Source organism: Mustela nigripes, chromosome 4 (genome assembly GCF_022355385.1).
Source record: "Mustela nigripes isolate SB6536 chromosome 4, MUSNIG.SB6536, whole genome shotgun sequence".
Classification (NCBI taxonomy): Eukaryota; Metazoa; Chordata; class Mammalia; order Carnivora; family Mustelidae; genus Mustela; species Mustela nigripes.
Genome location: NC_081560.1, coordinates 151682355 through 151704107, shown reverse-complemented (window position 1 = coordinate 151704107; position 21753 = coordinate 151682355). Strand labels below are relative to the sequence as shown.

The 21753-nt window shown below is 45.4% G+C and overlaps 1 protein-coding gene across 7 annotated transcripts in view; it reads right to left on the bottom strand.

The window, feature by feature from the left end:
• WDFY4 (WDFY family member 4) overlaps nt 1-21753 on the bottom strand; it is a 281403-nt gene that overhangs the window by 200806 nt on the left and 58844 nt on the right. For all 7 annotated transcript variants that reach the window (XM_059397992.1, XM_059397994.1, XM_059397995.1 and 4 more), the window contains exons 13-14: nt 15182-15275; nt 412-626 (exon numbers count right to left, since the gene is read on the bottom strand). In XM_059397992.1, coding sequence (XP_059253975.1) covers nt 412-626; nt 15182-15275 — 309 coding nt within the window. The remainder of the gene's footprint in view (nt 1-411; nt 627-15181; nt 15276-21753) is intronic.

Genomic DNA, 21753 nt, shown 5'->3' with positions numbered 1-21753 from the left:
TCTTCCTTCCTTTCCAGTCCCGTGAACACTGGCACACGCCTCAGGCCTAAGCCACCCACTGCCTGGCAGCCCTGCCCCTTTCCACCCATTCTCCCAACTGTGGCCCTCCCAGTTCATGCAGCACTGGCACTGTCCACTGAACACCCCCACAGCACATGCTGTGTTGTCTGCAGAACCCTCTCCCCCAAGACTATCAACTCCATGGGAGAGGCCATGTCTGTTCTGTGGGCCTGTCCACTGTCTGTATGATCTCCTCCCTAGACTCACAGTGTCCTGTGCTGGGAAGGGCCACACCCCACAGAGTAGAGAGGCAGGAGAGGGAGAAGAACACCTGTCCCTGTGCACTCCTCCCACTCTATCTGAGCACAGCTGCCAGCGGCCCAGCTGAATTTAATGCACGGCACACAGTACCTTAACACATCTGGTTCGATTGCTTGGGAGGCAAGCTTTTCAAAAATCCTGATGAGGCCCGAGTGCAAGGGGCTGGAGCTGGTGGTCAGGGCCCGGCGGCAGGAGGCCATGAGGGTCCTAAGCATCCCTGCCTCGCACATGACCTGACGGTTCTTCTCCGACTTCACCAGGGACTGGATGTGACTGGCCATGGAGCACTGGATCTCCTGGGAAAGCTAAGAGGTAGCGAAAGCAAACGGTGAGCCCTTGAGGTCAGAGTACTTTGTGGGCAACTTTGATCGACCCCCAATCAGGCCTCAAATAGGTTAGGGGGCCAGGCAACTGCAGTCCCGTGTTTGAGTCCATACCCTTGGCACAGAAGGTGTAGCGTGGCCAGGAGACAGGCCTGCAGGCCATGTCCACGCCGACTGGCTGTGGCTCAACCAAACCACACTCAGTGCCCAGGCCAGCCCCAGGTATGGCTCCGGTGCCCAGTGCCTCCAGCCCCTGCTGTCATCCCCCAGACACCTTCCAACTGTCCTTGTCCTCCTCTCATACGCGGGCAGCTGTGGTGTCATCTCACCCTGACTAGTTTTCCAGTCATTTCAGTATCTTTGTGTCCTTGAAGTCCACAGAAGAGAACGCAGAGTCAGCTCAGTAAATATTTGAGCCAAATACATTGCTTTTGCAATCTTCCTTTCTTTCTTTTTTTTTTTTTTTTAAGATTTTCTTTATTTGACAGAGAGAGAGGGAGAGAGAGAGAACACAAGTAGGCAGAGCAGCAGGCAAAGGGAGAGAGAGAAACAGGCTCTCCGCTGAGCAGGGAGCCCGACATGGGGCTCAGTCCCAGGACCCTGGGATCAGAACCTGGGCTGAAGGCAGCTACTTAACCAACTGAGTCCCCCAGGTGCCCTAGCAATCTTTCTTTCTTCATAAAAATATCAACCCCTGGAATTCCCAGGCTTCTGTAGATAACAGTTTGGAGCAGGAGTGGAGGTGTTAGGGGTGGGGAGTCCTCTTAGGACTGCCTGCATTCTCTTTCACTATTATATGTGATAGGGTCTAAAATCAGAGGGATACCAGTTAGAACTTAATGGAATTTTCCTGCTGTGGATGCTATGGGACCCTCCCCCAGACCTCCTCCTCCAGATGAATGTACCCATCACCACTCCCCCTTCTCTGGAGGACAGCAGTCCTCTAAGGGGGAGCTGCCCTGCCCCACCTGTCCTCTGCTAAGTGGACCCCCATGTATGTTCATGCATGCACACACAAATGCATATGCACACATGTACTACACGGGTATACACATACATGCGCATGTGTGCACATAAGCATGCATATGTATATACATGCCCACAGAACTATACATATCCTTGTGTGCATACATGCATGCACGTACACATGCATGCAAATATACACATATCCACCTGCCATGTGTACATACACACACACCACACACCTGACCGTAGCCCATGAGGTTGCACCCTTCAGTCTTTGTGGTGCAATTCATGCCCTGGGGGGCCCCACCCTAGTGGCTCAGGCTGAGGCTGGACTTCAGCTGATGGCACATCCCCGTTGAGCTTCTTCTCCTACACCACCTCCTTCCTCCACTCCCCTCCTGAGTCCCTCCCTTGAAGGATCTGATCTACCTGAACTCCAGTCTTGGGCTCTACCTCCGAGGAACCCAACCTGGGGCCTTGGTATGCTTTTCATACTGCACACCTTTGCCCTAGTTTTTGGTTTCAAGAAAAGAGATCTCGAACAATGTAGATCATGTCTAGGTTAGTCCCAGTGGAAAGCCAGGACTAACCACAAAGGCACTAATTTGAATCATCTCTTCTAAGGGTGATTGGCTTCTCATCCCCTTGAGTCACAGACCATCTGATATGCACACCTCCCATGAAAGCTTTCTTGGGGTCCTTTCTTGCTTCCCCTTCTTCCCTCTCTCCCTTAAACAAGCTATTAACTGTCTCTTCAATGTCAGGTTCTGGGTAAATCTCTAGGCATTTCAATATTAACACAACACTGTTCCTGCTCTCAAGGGAATCATGGACTACAGGCAAGACAGGAGAGGGAACAGTCTCAGCACAGTGAGAAACGGGCTCTAGCAGCTGAGTTACAGTGTCTGGGAAGGAGGGGTTCCCTGCAGCCCCTCACACATTGGATTTAGAAGGGAATCCAGGCCTGGCATCTCCTATAAGAGCCAAATTTTGCCCTGAGATGAGAGTATTTCGGTATTCAGAATGTGCCAGACCCCAGTCTAATCATTTTGATATGTATAGGTTATAGAATCCCTTTGAGGAACCCTATGAGGGAGGTAATTTTACTCTGCCCATTTCACAGATGAGGAAACTGAACCCAGAGAAATACATTGTTCAGGCCACGTGGGAAGATCAGAGCTTGGCTTTGACCCCAGACTCCATGCTCAGGATCACCTCACTTCCCATCTTGACTTCACACATGCAGAGATTTTGGAACACACTGCCACATGGTCGAGAGTATATCTGTGTCACTAAGGGACAGAAATTAAGAAAGCGGTGGCATTCATCCTTAGGTCATAAACACCGCTTGGTCGTATATATGTTTTAAGGACTAAAATGTATCGAGACACATATTTACGCTGTTTATCATTAATTTTTAGATTAAAAAAAATGAATGGGTCATACAGCTCACCCTCCCTCCTCCCTTCCCCCTTCCAGGAGCACATCAACCAGAGCTCCTGTCTCAAACTGATGGCATTCGGCAAAATTTACATATCTACAATATCTTCGGTAACACTTTCAACTTAAAATTTTAGACCATCTTAATTTTAGTTTAAAATTTAAACCTCATTAGAATGGTTTTAAGGGCAATTGTTCTGAGACAGGATTTTGTCCTTTTGAAATGTCACCATTTTGCCACCATCCCTGATGCCAAGGGAAGATCTCATCATTGGAATAATATGATCCCTGTAATGCACTGGATGTCTCTGTCCCCCAGAATTCATATGTTGAAACTTAATTTCCAACAGGATATGTACAGAGGTGGGGGCCTTTGTGGGGTGATTGGGACCCAAGAGTGGATCCTTCATGAATGCGATTAGTGCCCTTATAAAAGGGACCCCAGGGAGCCTTCTCTTGCCTTGTACCATGTATGGACACAGTAAGAATGGGGCCATTCGTGGGGCAGTGGGCCCCCAGCAGACACTGCATCTGCCAGCACCATGCTCTAGGACTTCCAGCTGCCGGAACTATAAGAAATAAGTTTTGGTTGTTTAGAAGCCACCAAGTCTATGGTGTCTTGTTATAGCTGCCTGAATGGACTGAGATCACCCCTTCCCTATCACTGCAGTACTGGTGTGGCCAGTATAAACTGTTAGAGGCAATGTACAGCCCAATGGGAACCAGTGATAGAAGGAAGAAATGCCAAAACTCATTTGCACTAAACAATTCCACCACTTGTACTTTGAGGAGTTCCTCCACGTGGAAATCTACCCCGCCTCCTTGCCCCCCTTCCCCAGATCTTTCTTCTACGGCCCTCAGCATCCTTCCCTGCACCCCACGGAGTCCACAACTCTGCCTTTCCTCCTGTCGCCTCCTCTCAGAACACAAAGGGAGCCTCTGCCCTCTTGATTTGAATTTTCCCTCTTCCAGAACCTAGATTATCTGGTAACTGCAGTCTTTTAATTTGGGATGAAAGTTGGGGAGACAGTCTGTAGAAGCAAGATGCAAAAATAACACCACAATGTATTATTAATAAGAATTAAAAAGAAATGTCTACAATCTCCAGTTTTATTATCAGCACTTCACTTACTACTTTGAGGGCTTTTGGCTTTCTTTTTTCGTTGTTGTTTGCTTTTTTTCTTTTTCATCCACCAGAAAAGAGCTACTTAAAATCTAAATATGCAAAAAAGAAAAAAAAAGCAAAGAAAAAAAAAAGCAAAAGTTTTCAAAAGGGAGAAATGCTGATCTTGTCTAATGATGCCACAAGTTTACTCCAAAATTGCTCAATACCCCATAATGGAGGAGGGAAAATTGATCGTCCTCATTATCACTGCCGCTCTGTCAATACCAATATTGCCTTGTTTTGAATAAAATGTGCTGTTTTTTTCAATGTTGGTTCCAGTAAAATGGGGTTTTAGTGAAAATATGAGCAGTAGCAGGAAACCAGTCTGGTTTCCTCCCCCTACAAATGGATTGATTTTCCTAACGCATATTACTTCCAATGCAGGCTAGGGGATGGTGGTTCAATTAGGGCTCCATGGTGAGTGCGTGGGGTCACCAGGCTGGCCGGCGGGCAGGACCCGCAAGGCAACTTATCACAGAGCGATTTGTGGGGCAGCCTTCAGGAGTTTTTTACTTTCTCCACTTAACAGTCGTGGCTTCAAGTCTATCCGTGCCCCACTGTGGATGTTTGTTGTTCTTTCTCTTTCTCCCCCTCTTTCTCTTCTGGTCCAGATTCATACAGTCCCAGAGTCCAGTGAGGGCTGGATCCTGGTGGGGTGCGTCCCTTCCAGCAGGCATGGGCTTTGGACACATAACTCTACAGTGTGTCCTGCCACCGATGTAAAAACCTTCAGATGACCATGTCTATTTCCTCCAGACACTTAGAAAGAACCAGGGAGTTCTACTGAGCTACCCAAATTTTGATTAGTTGCTTATTCCAATTTGGATGAAATGGTCTTCGATGATTTTGGAAAAGAGATAGTACAAGTTAAGTGACCTCAGCTCTTCAGAAATAGCACAAGTAAACAGGACTCATGGATGGGTGTCATTTGACAAGTTCTTATGGTTATCTTTGCTTACTTAGAATTAGTCCTTTCTATATATGGGTGCACATTTTCCTTTCTGCCACAGTCTCCATCAGCCTGGTAGACTCATTTGTGCTGTCCACATGGCCTTGTAGGTGTGGGAGTTTGTGATCTTGGTTTATGAGTAGAGGTCCGAGTCCCACTGAATGAGCAGAACCCATGTCTAAAGGCATGGCTTCCTTGATGTCCCTAATTAGATTTGCAACTAAGACCGAGCTGCATGTGGATGCTTCCTTCACAAACTACACGCATATGATGTCTGATGCTGCCTGGTAACAGAAGCCTAGGATCTTGTATTTATAAAGTATTTGTCTCTTTCCAACTTCATTTCATCTTTCCCTTTGGTCCACCCCACGCTCCAGCCCTAGTAACATTCTCTCCCTTTGCTGAATATCCTATGCCCCTTTTTTTAAAATTAATTTATTTATTTTCAGAAAAAACAGTACTCATTATTTTTTCACCACACCCAGTGCTCCATGCAATCCGTGCCCTCTATAATACCCACGACCTGGTACCCCAACCTCCCACCCTCCACCCCTTCAAACCCCTCAGATTGTTTTTCAGAGTCCATAGTCTCTCATGGTTCACCTCCCCTTCCAATTTACCCCAACTCCCTTCTCCTCTCTAACACCCCTTGTCCTCCATGATATTTGTTATGCTCCACAAATAAGTGAAACCATATGGTAATTGACTCTCCCTATGCCCTTTTTGATTGACGCCCAAAGCTGTGAATGTCCTTTCCAGCCCCATCCCTTTACCGAGCTCCTACTTATTATTCAAGAGACAATTCATATGTTCTCTCACCTGAGAAATCTTTCCTGATTTCCCCAAATAGCACCGTCCATACCTCAATCATAAATACCATACTCTGATGGTTCTCTCGGTAGATAGATGATAGACAGACCTCTTCCCACCACCCCTTGTCCCCCAGCACACTGTGAACCGCTGCCTGAGACAATGACTCTTCACCCTTGTTGCCCAGCACCTGTCTCTGCCTCAAATGCAATAGTTGCCTACTAAGTGCAAGCCCAAGGGCCAAAAGTGTTCTAGAACATAGGAGGTACCCCTACCCCAGAGGGCCGAGAGTGCCCAGAAAACGTGATGTACCCAGTAGGTGTTGGAGGGCAATTAGGAAATAATCTGGCCAGCAGAAAAAATTATCTTCCCAGGGGTGTGGACAGCACATGCAAAGATGAAGGGGTGAAAGTGGGCATGGCCTTTCAGGGAAAGGCTGGAGAGCGCAAGTAGTTATCAGCTGGGCTTCCTCACCCCCGGTACCCAACAACCTCCCCTGCAATGAGTCTGTGGTCAGCCCTGAGAACACCACCAGGGAAACCAGCCTGTAGACATCCATCCAGGAGGATGCCTGCCCAGCCTGGAACCTGTAACATCAGTGGAGAGTTTCCAACACCTTGGACACTGCATGAGACCTGGGTCAGGTGAGCAATGGAGCCCAGTGGATGGCTGTGTGGGGCCCAACACCACTCTCCAGCCCGAATCCTTCCCACCTAGGGCTGAGGCTTCCTCCCTCTCCTACCTACCCAGGAAAAGGTGGTTTAAATGTCCCTGAGTGTCTCTGGTGCTTTAGCCAAAGGACGCTGTTGACACAACTTTTGCTAAGAGATATTTTTAAAGCAGATTTTTTGTTGCGGCTCACAGACAGCCATCCACGCGTGTCTGGAGAAGTTTCCTGAAAGAAGACTGCAGAGAACACTGTCTCTTCTGGAGATGAAGGATCTATTCACATGCCAACTGTGGCTTAAGCCCTGGTGTGTTGGTTCTGAGCTTTCAGACAGACCTTCATCCTCCCTTCACCCTCTAGGCAGAGAGCGCCGAAATCTCCCCACAGCCAGGTTCTCAGGCTGCTTTAACACTAACGAATGGGTGAGCCTGGACTAGTTCCTTATTTTCTCAAGACCGCAGCTCCTTAGCTTTAAAACTGGAATAATGAAAATACTGACATCCCTGGTATGTTGTTTGGGGGAGTCAGTAGAAACAGTTTCTGTGAAAGTGCTTTTTCTTATAGGATGCAAGTGTTTTCAGGATATTAACTCTTCTTAGCCATGGTCTTGTCTTTTAATACCAGCAAAACTCCTTCCAACCAAGCACCTGCTTTGCATGGCCACTGTGCATCACACAAGCTCAGTGCGAGAACAGGAAGATACACCTACCATGTTCACAGGCCCCATGGCTGCGATGGGCGCTAACGCCACTGCCCACTCACTATTTGAAGGCTGACTCTTCTAAATGCTTTCACATACTGGCTCATTTAATCCTGGAACACCAACAGCTGGATGCTATTATTACTCCATTTTACAGATGAGGGAACTGAGGCCCAGATAGATTACAGCTTGCTGAGATTACAGAGTGTGTGGAGGGACAGTAATTCAAACCAGAAAGTCAATTGCACTTTGCCGCTGGGATCACTGCTTCACAGGCCCCCAGGTGCTGAAGCCTCCAGAGCACTGGCCACCTCTGGGTTTTCAAGGTAAAGTCAGTTGAAACTGGTGACTCTGTGGGGTGGGAAGGGGGTACCTATCCTATCCTGTCCTAGGCCAATGTATCAAAACTTACGGGAAAAACTAAGTGATCATGGCTTTGGCCCACACTGGGATCATCTGAATTTAGTAACTGGTACACAGTATTTGCCGTGTGCAAGCCCTAAATGGCTTTGACCATTTCTGCCATCTTGAGAGGGTAGGTGGGAGTCTCATTTATATGTAACTTGCCAGTGGCCATATTTCTGAGCCCCTTGGAACCACCTCTCCAGCTGTCCATCTAGACTGGACAAGTATATCCTTACATTGAGCCCAAACCATCTGCTATTTAACTAACTGGTCTTTGTGTGCATTGTTCTACCACCAGCTGACTAACAAGTACCTGCTCAGCCCTTATGTCCCCAATGTCTTCTATCTCTAAGCTCCCAACCCTCAGATCTGTTCACTATTCCTTCCATGACTAAGGAGGTTTTTCAGATCCCTCGCCATCCTGGCTTCTCACCTCTGGACAAACACAGATGTTGTGTTAAGGGGTCATGGGACTACCACTTCCCTTTAGCTGGGCACTATACTTCTATAAATATAGAGGGAAGTAGAACTCACCATAGCAGTGGTCTCACCCAACTTGGGACAATTACTGGCCATGCATTAAGCCTTCTGGGACTCTTCCACATACTCTATTCTGTTCTTCCCAGCCCAGTATATATGTGCTTTAAGACATGATCATAGGCCTGATCATCTCTGCTGAATTTCGACCCAAAGGGATTCTGATACATTCTTCAGGCTGGTAGAGACCCTTCACATCCCCATTTTGTCAGCCAGTGGGTAACTCCTCCTCCCAGATCTATGTCATCTGCCACTTGAGTTCACCCAGGTCATGGATCAAATGCAAAACAGGCAGAAGAGAGGACTCAGGCTTTTGATTCACAAGCAGACTATAATATATAGCTCAACATCAATTCTCTGTTAATAATTTAATAATAGCAAAACTCCAGTTGGAAATATACCTAAAATGTATTATCTTCCATTTTTATTTCCGAATTTCTATATGCCATGACCCAAAGTCCTAGGAATACAGACTGCCAATCTAGAAGAAAAGGGTGCTGGGGGGATGGTATATAATGGAGCCAGTGTATGATGAGCAGATTACTGTGTGCCAGGTACTATGTTAAGTACATTACAACTATATTTTCCACTGTTTTTCCCAATGGGAAAATATAATAAGGGAACACTAAGACTTGGAGATACATCAATTTCCTAAGGTCACACAGCTAATGAGTATCAGAACTGACATTCAACCCAGTCCTACTCCAAAGCCCATGATTTTAACACAGTATGATGCACTCATTATAACGGAGGGAACCCTGATCACACAAGGGTTCTAAATTGATGGTATCTAGAAGTGTTTTATTTGGTAGGCATAGTCTGGCTTTCCTTCTGTTTTACTGCCCCCTATTTAAGTAAAAGTGCCTTTAGGCAGAACAAGTACCCTTCCAAACAGCCACAGAACTCACCATTCCCTATTATTTCCACTGATACATTTCTTTCACCTTCCTGGCCCCACAACATTGGGTTTGCAACCCCTGTGATGTAGGCCAAATCTGAGTAGCTGAAACCAAGGTGTAGGAACCAAAGGTAGCCTATATCAGTCACAGAACTAATGATGGGAAAAGGGGTTAAAAGCAAGGTGCCCTGATAATTGGGCCAGAAGTCTTCCCATACAGCTTTAACTTCTATGCCATCGTTCTACACCCATTGTGTTTTTCCTTTGATCCTTTTGGTCATCATGTGAGATTATGTGTATTTGCTCTATTTAAAAGGCTACCCTAAAAAGTAAACTGAATCTTGACCAGGCTTGACATTTTTCCAGGGACAACAGAAATTTTGGGGATGGGGTATTAGTATGAAAGAAGACAGGATATCTAAAATTCAACATATTTGGAATTTCTAAGGTGTCATACTTTAACAAAATGAGACTCCTACTTTATCCATTTCCTTGTTAGAGAAAATAGCTCTTTTCAAATAGCATGCCCTTACACAATGTTACCCAGAGCTATTAATGCTGTCAATATTTCAGTTATTTGAAACCCATACAATTATTTCAATGTGTTTGAAATGCAGACTAATTCCAGAAAATGGCACCCTTTTCTAAATTAAGACATGAATGAGTTGATAGATGAACGCAGCCCTAAGCCCAATCTTTTCTCTGTCGCATCAGACTGTGAAGGACATTTCAGTGGCAGAAGAATCTGGAACACACACAACAGTGACTCAGTGCTGGCTGACTGTAGATCAGAGTCTCTGTAATACTCAGGTCTGATTGTGTTGTTGCTTTCCAAAGCCCTCCCATGGCTACCACGTCCATAAAGGAAAAGCCACTTAGCACAGAGGCAGGAAGTCCAGGAGCCTGGCACCACGGACATCCACCACCTAGCAACTTCTACAAGTTTCAAGTCCTCATCAGCAAAGTGGGGATACTGATATCCACCCTGCAGGGTTATTATAAAGATTAAAAGATAAAGCATTTGTAGAGTTTCTGGCAACTAGTAGCAGTAATTCCATTTAGTAAGTGTTTCCCATGGTGCAGTGTATGTTCTGCTCGCCATGCTAAGGACTCATTGCATTTAATCCTCACAATAATGCCACAGGATGATATTATTACTCCCATATGACAGCAAAGAAAGTGAAGGATCGTGAAAGCTGAATCATTTCCTGTGTCTGTGTGACTGTGAAGTGGCAGAGGTGAGATCTGATGACATTCTGCTGTCTTTGGAGCCTAAACTCTGCCCTCATGTAACAGGTGCTCAGTAAAGACTGTAGTGCTTGTGGTGATGTTGATGATGGTGATGATGATGATGATGATGATGATGATGGATGGTACCCCAAGAAAATTCAATTCTCTTAGCATGGTATTCAGCATCTTTCGTGGAGTGGCTTTGACTGCACATCGCAACCCCACACACTGCCCCTCTACCCATATGGTCTATCCTAGCCCAGCTGAACTACTCAGAATCCCCAAGTAGACATCTTCACATGTACCTCTCTCTGTGGATGATCTTCTTCTCTCCCCTCCCTCCTCCAGCTGATCTGCCATGGGCACATGTTTTCCTTAAAGCCCGGTTCTGGTTTCCCCAACTGTCTGTGGCTTTCCTCCCCCTCTGTCCCAAGGCCCAGTGGGCAAACCTCTGTTCTAGGCAACAGAGTGTGGTCTTACTGTCTTCTACACTCCCTAGCCATCCTCAACTCCGACTGTGAGCTCCTGTGACATTCATGTCTGAATCCCCAGTGGCATCTGGAAGGTGCTGAATAAAATTATTCACAGGTACATATGGATCACACTAGTTGTTCTAAAGCACTGTGTGCTCCACCTCTGTTAACCTGGTTCTGGCTTCCCACCATCTGAGTTAACAGTCCTCGAGCACACAAGCAAATACCCCTCTGCCAGGAACTGAATAAAGGCCACAGTCCTGATGAAAACACAGTGATGCTGGAGACCCTGTGGCTGCTGAGCATGCCAGAAAGGGAAAATATCTTCTTTCCAATCAGTTGTTTAGTTCTGAGGTCAACCCAATTCCCAGAGAACCACGCTGGATGCCATTTCTGCCTCATTCACAGCAATTCCCACAATCCAGTTTTAATATTGATGATGACACAGCTGGGTTATTTTTCTAAGAGCAGCTTGTGGTGCTAGCATTTTGGAGAGGGGGAAGACACCTTTTGGTTGTAAGCAAAACAAATTTCATGTGGCCATAATTAGAAATAAATCAGACCACCCATATATGTAGTTATTTAAGTTGTCACTCTTGAAATGACATCTGTACCTTGGAAAGCCATCAATTTCTCATCCGTCAGATAGGAAGGTGGCTAAGAGTACAATGCTGGGAGCCGGCAGGCCAACAGACCGGGAGATGAGGGGAACTCATATTCCATCTTCTTCGTAACACTGCCATCTACTGAAACTTCCTGCCCTGAAGATGCAGTCCTGCAGTCCTTTTCATTCCAGCATTTTCCTGTGTGGTCTCCTTTCTCATTTGATTTACTATTCTATTGATTGTTATGAGGTTTCCCACCCTCCCTTTTCAGAAATTAATTACTGTAATTACTCAACTTTTAATAGCTGCTGATTTGGCATCTGCAGAAAATATTTGAGAAAACGCACGACTACATTTCATTTGCATTTTGAGAGACAGTGAGGGAGAACTAGACTTTTCCTAAATTACTTATTGTGACCTGAATAGAGAAAAAGAATCCTACCAGATGGAATTCTCATTTGCATACTTAATGCATCTGATGGCCATCGAGTTCCACTCCATACACTAACATGACAAGGCACAGAGTTTATCTGAAACTCAGATTCAGCCACAGTTCCCATGCACGAGCTGCAGAGAGACAGGCCACTCTCTGCTCTGCATCATTTCATCGGTCATCACCGCCATGGAGTTGGGCACGACACACCCATCAGCAACCATTTGGCTGCTAAGGCCACCCATACCACTGGCTTGGTTGTTCTCATTCCAGGTACACTGTATGGCTGGAAATACAGCTAAGAAAGCCAGACATCCTTACTGTAAAGCTATTGCACCTGCAAAATTGAGCAATGCCAAGAGATCATGACCTTACATTCTGCAAAAGCTGCAAAGATAAGAGAGCCATTCATCAAACATACCTTGATCTGGGGCCGGGGAGTGAGTTCTAGACCTCCCATCACCAATTCCATGACCACAGGAAGTCACCCACCTTTCTTGAGCCTCAAGTCCCTACCATGTGGGAAGATTCTAGTGTACTGGGATAAGCTATTATGAATACTGATGAAACAACAGGCCTGGCACAGAGGTAGCCCTAAGTGTGATTAGTGTCCAAAATGGTCCAGGCAGACCCTGTCTTGAACATCTAGGTAAAGAAAGTAAAGTCCCAGATTTGAGACAACTAAATGACTAGAAGACATGTAAAGAACTAGAAGATGCTTTATTTCAGGGTCAAATATTTTTATCTACCAGTTGATGCTTAAGGCGAGTAGGTGCTGGTCTTAAAAGATGACCCCCAACAATCCCCTCTGTCCTTTACACACATGTAACCCCTCACATCAGTAGAGGAGGCATATGGCCCTTCTCACTGAGTCTAAGCTGAACCTGTGACTCACTTTGACCAACAAATGCTGTGGAGGCAAGGTCAGCTCGTTCAAGGCCTAAGCCTTCGGAGGACCTGGAAGTTTCTGCTTTTGTGCCTTTGGGAGCCCTGAGCTACTATGTGGCCTGGATGGAGAATTCACTTAGAAGAGCATGGATAGAGGCTAGATGGAGAGGGCTACATGGAGAAGAACCCAGAATGCTATTATAACAGTTTCAACCAAGGCCCCAGGCATCGGGCCCAGCCCAGGAGACTCCTGTCATTGGAGCCAGCCCAGTGAGGTGCCATCTGTGTGAGTAAGGAAGACATCTTAAATGGTCCAGCCCACCCATCACTTTGGGATGCAAAGACAGGCTGTCCCTGCTGAGGCTGTCCGAACTCCTACCCCACAGGCACCGTGAGAAAGAATGACATAGTTTGTTAACTGGGTGGCACTTTGTCACACAGCAACAGGTAACTGAAGAAGCGATGAAGCCCATTTTACTCCAGCCTACTTATTTTCTGCAAATGTAGAAAAATATAAATGCATTCCATTTTACTATGAGATGAGTCTCTCTTCATTGGTTTGACCATCACTTCATGGTCACTTTCCAGCAAAGGAGCAGGAACCACAAAAAAGATTCCAGTTATAAAGGGACATAGAGACATGGAACCAAGTCAGCACTTTTTTGCAAGCCTGTATGAAATACTACAGAATTTTTTTGGTGAAAACAGTTCCCTTCCCTACACATCAAGGCTTTTGCTCCCCGCTCCACTTTTCTCACTGATTTTGGCAGGTTTGCAACATTTTATTAGGTCATTGTCATTTTCAGGCTGTGATTAATGACACCACTAGTGTTCATTTCTTCCTAGAACATATCACTTCATTTTTAGGTCCTGGACAAAGCCCAGCTCAACCCACAATCCCGGTCCCTCATTCCTCCTACAGAAGCCACAACTGCGCAAGGGAACAACCAGGAGACCTGCCACCAGGTAGGACCACATTGAATACCATGTCCGCCAACTGAGAATCCTTCCAAGTCATTTAAATGATCTGAGCCTCTGTTTCCCCACTGGTGAAAACAGAGACAAATAATACTCCCAAGAAAACTGCAATGAGGACAAACCATGAAAAAGTCCAGCACCACACCTGGTTGCTCAGTCCAGTTCGTACCCTCTCCTCTGCACTCATTAGAGCATGGATTCTCCAGGTTTTCCTCAACAAGAATGACCTTGTTCTGTTACTCAATCTTTTCATCCTCCTGTGGAGCTCCTCGTTCTGTGAGGATAGGAACTTGGGTGGTTTTGTTTTTGTTTTTGTTTTTTTTCTTTCCCTCTTCCCATCTCCTGGGTCTCATCTCAGGTCCTGTGAGTCTGTCTTTCCTCTCTCTTCATCCTTGCCCAGACACCACCCTAGCTGAGCCACCTTCGATGTGGTCCTGCAGACATGGATTTTGAACTGTTGTCCCCATTCCTAGGCCATTCCCCATGCAATAAACAGAGTTTTTGATACAAAAACCTGATAGAGTCATCCTCTCCTTTGCAAAGCTTCTTGCTACCCTAGGGAAAAAACTCCATCTATAAGCAGGGCTCCAGCCATCCTGTGCCTGCCCCATCTGGCACATTTCCCACTCTCCCCCTCTGTTCCCACTCCAGCCGCCTGCAGCAGGCTTCTTCCTGCCTGGTTAATTGCTACTCATCTTTCAGGGCCCTGCTTGAATGTCACCATCTAGGAGATGGCTTCCCTGACCTCCACCCCTTCCTCTAAATTAGATTTAATCAGGTCTTCCTCCACCTCCATTCCCATTATTCTTTCTCAGCATCTTATTTTTCCCTATTATTATCACTTGCCACAATCTGTCATTGTATATTTATTTGTGGGCTTATTTATTCAGTTGTCTGCACTGGCACCATCTCTTGGTCCCCGTGAGAGACACATCCCATCTTGTTAGCCTGGCATGTCCTACACAGAGTACCGAGCCATGATCACAGCCAGCACCCACAGGATGGATGACTACCAGGGGTGGTGGGGAGGACTTCCAGCCCCAACAATGCTCAGTGCTATCCTCAGTACCCAGGGCTGGCCTCATGAAGGCGGAATCATTTCAGCTAGTTTGTGTTTGGCTGTGGATTTTAGTAGGGTCACTTCACCAGCAAAAATGACCTGTTTTGAATGGCCTTGGAGGGAAGGGCAGCAAAACTCAATCAAGAGTCATGGACACACTGACTCTACCCTGCAGGAGGAGCTTCACGTTGGTGGGGCGGGGGGGGGGGGGGGGGGGGGGCTCCGCTAATGCAGGTACTGAGGGCAAAGGCAAAGAAGAAGAAATCTGGCCAGAAGGAGCTTAAGTGAGTCATCATGTGAGAAAGACAAATACATGTGTTCAACCACAAGTACCTGGGGGTGGTCTGCGTGGTACAACCGAGGCAGCAGTCTCACCATGATGCACAGGACCCCAGGGTGCATGATCACAGCATCCCCTTCATCCACCCTGCAGAGAGAGGGCAAGCAGGATATCAACTTTGAGTTTTCTAGTCTCTTCTGTTTTTCACAAACCTTTCTGAATCTTTCTCTGACAGGCCACAGGACACATCGTTATTCTACCACGTATGATCTATATAATTTTGAACTAATTAATCTGAGCCTAATTTTCCCCAGCTGTATGTGGAACCCATAATACCATACTTCTCTCAGAGAGACACAGAATAATGCTTTTGGGCCCCAGGACACAGTGGCTGGCTCATAGTCGATATTCAATGCAAGTAAGTTGTCTGGTCCTCTCCCCTTCCCACCAGGCATAAGGAGATAGACAGGCTCTCCTTTTATGTTAAACACATACACACAAACATTTCTGAGTTTCTTCAAGGTGTGTAGACATACTCAACTCTGCCCTACCCCCTGAATGCAACTCAAAACTCACATAGAACAAATAAGCAGTTCTCTGATGACTCTGAAAAGTAAATGGTAGCAGAGAAGGAAACCAAACCCACAGCACCATTCAACTGCATTGAATTTTCTGGGGTGTCCCCCTCCAGAATACCTGGGTATGGGCTCAGAGGGCATCTGAAAACAGAAATGTGCACCATATATAGACAAGGAGAGAATGCCAAGAAAACCTCTCTGTTTCTGGGCTGAGGAACAGAAAAATAGGCTCCTACAGGTCACAGAGCATGGAGGGGAAGCCCTGAGATTTTCTTTGTTACGTTCCTTCGTTCTTTCTCAGTCAGACTCCAGATAACCTCATAGCAGTAGCAGCAGCCAGCAGGTGTCTGAGTGTCTAGGAGAAGACTAATCCTTCTCTCTAACCAGAAGATCTACAGTTCTAAGAGTGTAGGCAAAATCTCCATCGCTCTTTTCTCTCTATTTCCTTTCCCTGATTGGCACCAGAAACAGATGCAGTGGCAGGAGGTACATGTCAAAGCAGGGAAACTAAAGCCTCAGTTTCCTAGACAGAGGAGAAGGAAGAGACCCCTGGTATCCATGAAGTGTTGGGGAGACATGAAGAGGAGGAGGCTTAAGAAAGTCAGACTTTGTATCAACCTCTGGCCTCAATTCTGAGTTGTATGTGTGGATGTGACCCTAAACCAATTCCTAAGGCTTTGAGAACTGAACTCAAGGGTAAAGACCACCCATGACTGACTACTGCACAGGGAAAATATAGGGTAGATCAAACCTCACTGCCAAGTCTGTGAAGCCAAACTAATAACAGAAACATGGTCCACGGAAGGTGGGTAAGAACTTTCAGGCTAAACCTAACCTGGTTGCTTGCCTGGTGAAACAAAGCATCAGCATTCTCCAGATGTCAACAAAAGCCAGAGTTCATAACATTCAAAATATCCAGGACACAATTTGATATTACTTAGCACAGAACAAATCAGGGAAATATCAATACCTCACACAGAAAAAGATAATCAACAGATGACAAGCCTGAGATGACCCAGATGTTGAAACTATCAGACAAAAATTTTATTTTTTTAATCAGGCAAAAACTTTAAATCTGCTGTTTATATACCACACTCTAAGGAATAAGGGTGAATATTATTGAAATGGATGAAAAACAAAGAAGTCTCAGTAAAGAAATGGGAGCAATAAAAAAGAACCAAATGGAAATTTAAGAACTGAAAATACAATAACAAATTTTAAAATCTCACTAAGTGCAAACAATAAGAAAATGAGAAGAGAGAGAGTCCATGAATTTAAGGACAGATCAATAGAAATTGCCCAGTCTGAACAACAAAAAGGAAAAAGATTTTTTAAAGTGTAAGAAATCCTCTAGGAGAACACAGGCAGTAACCTCTTCAACATCGGCCACAGCAACCTCCTTCACGACATGTCCCCAAAGGCAAAGGAAACAAATGCTAAGATTCTTAACAAGATCCTAGCTAATAGGATCTAACAGTATATTAAAAAAATTTATCCACTATGACCAGGTGGGATTTGTCCATGGGATGCAAAGGTGGTTCAAGATTCGCAAATTAATGTGATAGAACAAATCAGTAAGAGAAGAGAGAACCATATGGTCCTCTTAATTGATGCATAAAAAGAATTTGAAAAGATACAGCAATCATTCCTGATTAAAACACTTCAAAGTATAGGGATAGAGGGAACATTCCTCAACTTCATAAAATCTATCTATGAAAAACCCACAGTGAATGCCATCCTCAATGGGGAAAAGCTGACAGCCTTCCCTTTGACATCAGGAACACAACTAGGATGCCTACTCTCGCCACTCTTGTTCAACATAGTATTAGAAGTCCTAGCAACAGCAATCACACAACAAAGAGAAAAAAAAGGTATTCAAATTGGCAATGAAGAAGTCAAACTCTCTCTCTTTGCAGATGACATGATACTTTATGTGGAAAATCCAAAATACTCCACCCCCAAACTACTAGAACTCATACAGCAATTCAGTAATGTAGCAGGATATAAAATTGATGTACAGAAATCAGTTGCTTTCTTATACACTAACAATGAAACTATAGAAAGGAAAATGAGAGAGTTGATCCTGTTTACTATAGCAACAAGAACCATAAGATACCTGGAAAGAGGTAAAGGATCTGTACTAGAGGAACTATAGAACACTCATAAAAGAAAATGAAGAAGACCCCAAAAAACGGAAGACCATTCCATGCTCGTGGATCAGAAGAATAAACATTGTTAAAATGGGTATACTATCTAGAGCAATCTATACTTCCAATGGCATCCCAATCAACATTCCACCAGCATTTTTCAAAGAGCTTGAACAAACAATCTTAAATTTGTACAGAACCAGAAAAGACCCTAAATTGCTAAGGAAATGTTGAAAAAGAAAAACAAAACTGGGGGCATCATGTTGCCTGATTTCAAGCTTTACTACAAAGCTGTGATCACCAAGACAGCATGGTATTGGCACAAAACCAGACACATAGACCAGTGGAACAGAGTAGAGAGTCCAGATATGGACCCTCAACTCTGTGGTCAAATAATCTTCAACAAAACAGGAAAAAATATACAGTGGAAAAAAGACAGTGTCTTCAACAAATGGTGCTAGGAAAATTGGACAGCTATGTGTAGAAGAACGAAACTCAACCATTCTCTTTTACCATACACAAAGATAAACTCAAAATGAATAAATGATCTCAATGTGAGGCAGGAATCTATCAAAATCCTAGAGGAGAACATAGGCAGTAACCTCTTCGACATCGGCCGCAGCAACTTCTCTCAAGATATATCTCCAAAGGCAAAGGAAACAAAAGTGAAAATGAATTTTTGGGACTTCATCAAGATCAAAAGCTTCTGCACAGCAAAGGAAACAGTCAACAAAACAAGGAGGAAACCCACAAAATGGGAGAAGATAGTCGCAAATGACACTACAGACAAAGGGTTGGTATATAAGACCTATAAAGAAGTCCTCAAACTCAACACATGCAAAAGAGATAATCATGTCAAAAATGGGCAGAAGACATGAACAGACACTTCTCCAAAGAAGACATAGAAATGACTAACAGACACATGAAAAAATGTTTGTCATCATTAGCCATCTAAGAGATTCAAATCAAAACCACATTGAGATACCACGTTATACCAGTTAGAATGGCCAAAATTAACAAGACAGTAAACAACATATGTTGGAAAGGATGTGGAGAAAGAGGAGGGGAACGCTCTTACACTGTTGGTGGGAATGCAAGTTGGTGCAGCCACTTTAGAAAACAGTGTGGAGATTCCTTAAGAAATTAAAAATAGAGCTTCCCTATGATCCTGCAATTGCACTATTGGGTTTATCCCAAAGATACAGATGTAATGAAAAGAAGGGCCATCTGTACCCAATGTTCATAGCAGCAATGGCCCTTTAATGGACAAATGGATAAAGAAGATATGGTCCATGTATACAATAGAGCATTATGCCTCCATCAGAAAGGATAAATACCCAACTTTTGTATCAACACGGACGAGACTGGAAGAGAATATGCTGAGTGAAATAAGTCAAGCAGAGAGAGTCAATTATCATATGGTTTCACTTACTTGTGGAGCATAAGGAATAACATGGAGGATATGGGGAGACAGAAAGGAGAAGTGAGTTGGGGGAAATTGGAAGGGGAGATGAACCATGAGAGTCTGTTGTCTCTGAAAAACAAACTAAGGGTTTTGGAGGGGAGGGGGGTGGGGTGTTGGGTGAGCCTGGTGGTGGGAATTATGGAGGGCACATATTGCATGGAGCACTGGGTGTGGTGCATAAACAATGAATTCTGGAACACTGAAAAGAAATTTTTAAAACAAAATTAAAAAAAGAAAAAGATGCCCATCACCTGGGACCAAGTTCTTTAAGTTTAATGTACTTAAAAATACATTCATCTGTTGATGGACAAATACAAAAGAGCTTTAAAAAAAATCAAAAACAAAAAATAAAGAATAGAAACCTAAACTCCAACCCCCATGACTGTGATTCAGGAAATCTGGTTTATGAGACTATATTTTAGCACTTATATGATTCTGATCCAGGCAGGTAGGCTATAGGCCATACTGGGAGAAGCATTGCTCTGAGATGTGGATCCCAAGAGCAGGAATAAGGGTAGAGGTTCTGAATGCCAAGGAGGGTGGAGAGATAGTGATAACCCACATGACCTCATGATCCTGAATGGCTCAATCTATCTTGCAAAAGACCTGTGAATGTAACTGAAAGTTATAATCCAAAAGTTATAATCCAAGACTATATAAATGATTATCTATATCTCTCAAGGCCTAGAGCTGAGGAGAGGGGAAGAGGGGTGCTTGGTCGAGTTTTACAATGTAAGAGTGATGTCATTTCATTCAAAGAATCCAGAGGCCTGTGGGGATATCAGAACCAGTGAGACCACATCACATCACACAGAGCCTGAGTTTGGCTATCCCCATCTCCCCACCCTGTGACCATGGAAGCGGCACAGGGTAAGGCATGGTGCTCAGATCCATCCATGTATTTTTCCTGCTTAGCTGTGGAAGTCAGACTATCCCTCATCCTGATGATATCCAAATTCTCTGGGCAGCTCAAGCTACTCTATCTCTTCTTACTAAGGTCAGTGGATTCCTGAGTGATTCATTGGAAAATTAAAAAGAATACAATCTCATTTTGGCAGTCTGCACGGGCTACCCAAGACAACCACCACCTTCTCCCAAACCAGATCTTCTACCAGCGCTTCCCTATCAGGGCCTGCGCCAGTCCCTCCTCCTCCACACTCATCCCATTGGCTACCAAGGCCAGACAGTATGTCCTAAATAGGTCTCAAAACGTTCTCCCATGAGCAACCTGTTGTCTGGATGCCAGTCATCGCCATCACTCCAGGGGAGAGACCCCCAGCTCTTGCTTTCCTCCCCCTCCTCATTCTCATTTCTATCCATCTCTCTCCCTCCACACTCTCTCTCTCTCTCTCTCTCTCTCTCACACACACACACACACACACTCATACACAAAACCACAGTCACACATTCACACACATACACATACATCAGAGTGGCCGCTGCAACTTGTCTGCCTGCTCCCCCACGAAATACCATCCCCCACCTTGCCAGCCTGGGAGTCATTCACGCCTGGACCCCTTTCCAGGCTCACATCTCAGCACTGCCCTCAAATGTGTGGCTCTAAGTCCATCATCCCTGCCAAGGCCTTGGGCTTTCCTCACTCAGTGTGGCTGCTGTGGGGTCTGTATTTCAGGCTTGGGAATGCCTTTTCCAAACCCTCCCATTCCAGGCACCGGTCTCTCTCATCCTAGCTTAGCTCAGGGATCGTCTCACCCAGGAAGGCCCCACAGAACCCCTCTCCCAGGCTGTGTCAGGTGCGCTGCTCCATTCCCCCTTATTTTCTGGGGATGCCCTGGGTGGCATCCACCAGTGGTATAATGATCTGCTCACACTTCTGATTCTCCCACACCCAGCTGTAGGGCTAGGGCAGGGGGTCAGTTGCCCCTTCCCCCAAGTACTCACCAGTGCCTGACCCCGAGCGCTTGGCACCAGTACAGGCATTCCCTGAGTGCTTACTGAAATTCTGGACTCATGTTCTCCAGACTAGATGTGTACCGGGGGTAAGCCAGAGAGGCACAGGCAGGAGCAGCCTTCTGAAGGAAGAGCCATGTCACCGCTGTCCGGGAGATATGTTAGGGACACTCTAGGGTGGCCATCATGCAGCAGAGCGGGGACTAGGTCTGCACTAGGCTGCATGGCAGCTGCACAGTCAGAGATCTCAAAAGCCACAATAAGAGGGGCACCTGGGGGGTTCAGTTGGTAAAGTGGCTGCCTTCAGCTCAGATCAGGTCATGATATCCCAGAGTCCTAGGAAGCCCCAAGACTGGCTTCGAGACAGCTTCCTGCTCAGCAAGGAGCCTGCTTCTCCCTCTGCCCTGCCTCTCAATGCAAGTGCGCATGCACTCTCTCACACTCTCTTGCTCTGACAAACTCTCTCTCTCTCAAATAAAGAAATAAAATCTTTAAAAAAAAAAAGAGCCACGAGAAACCATAGT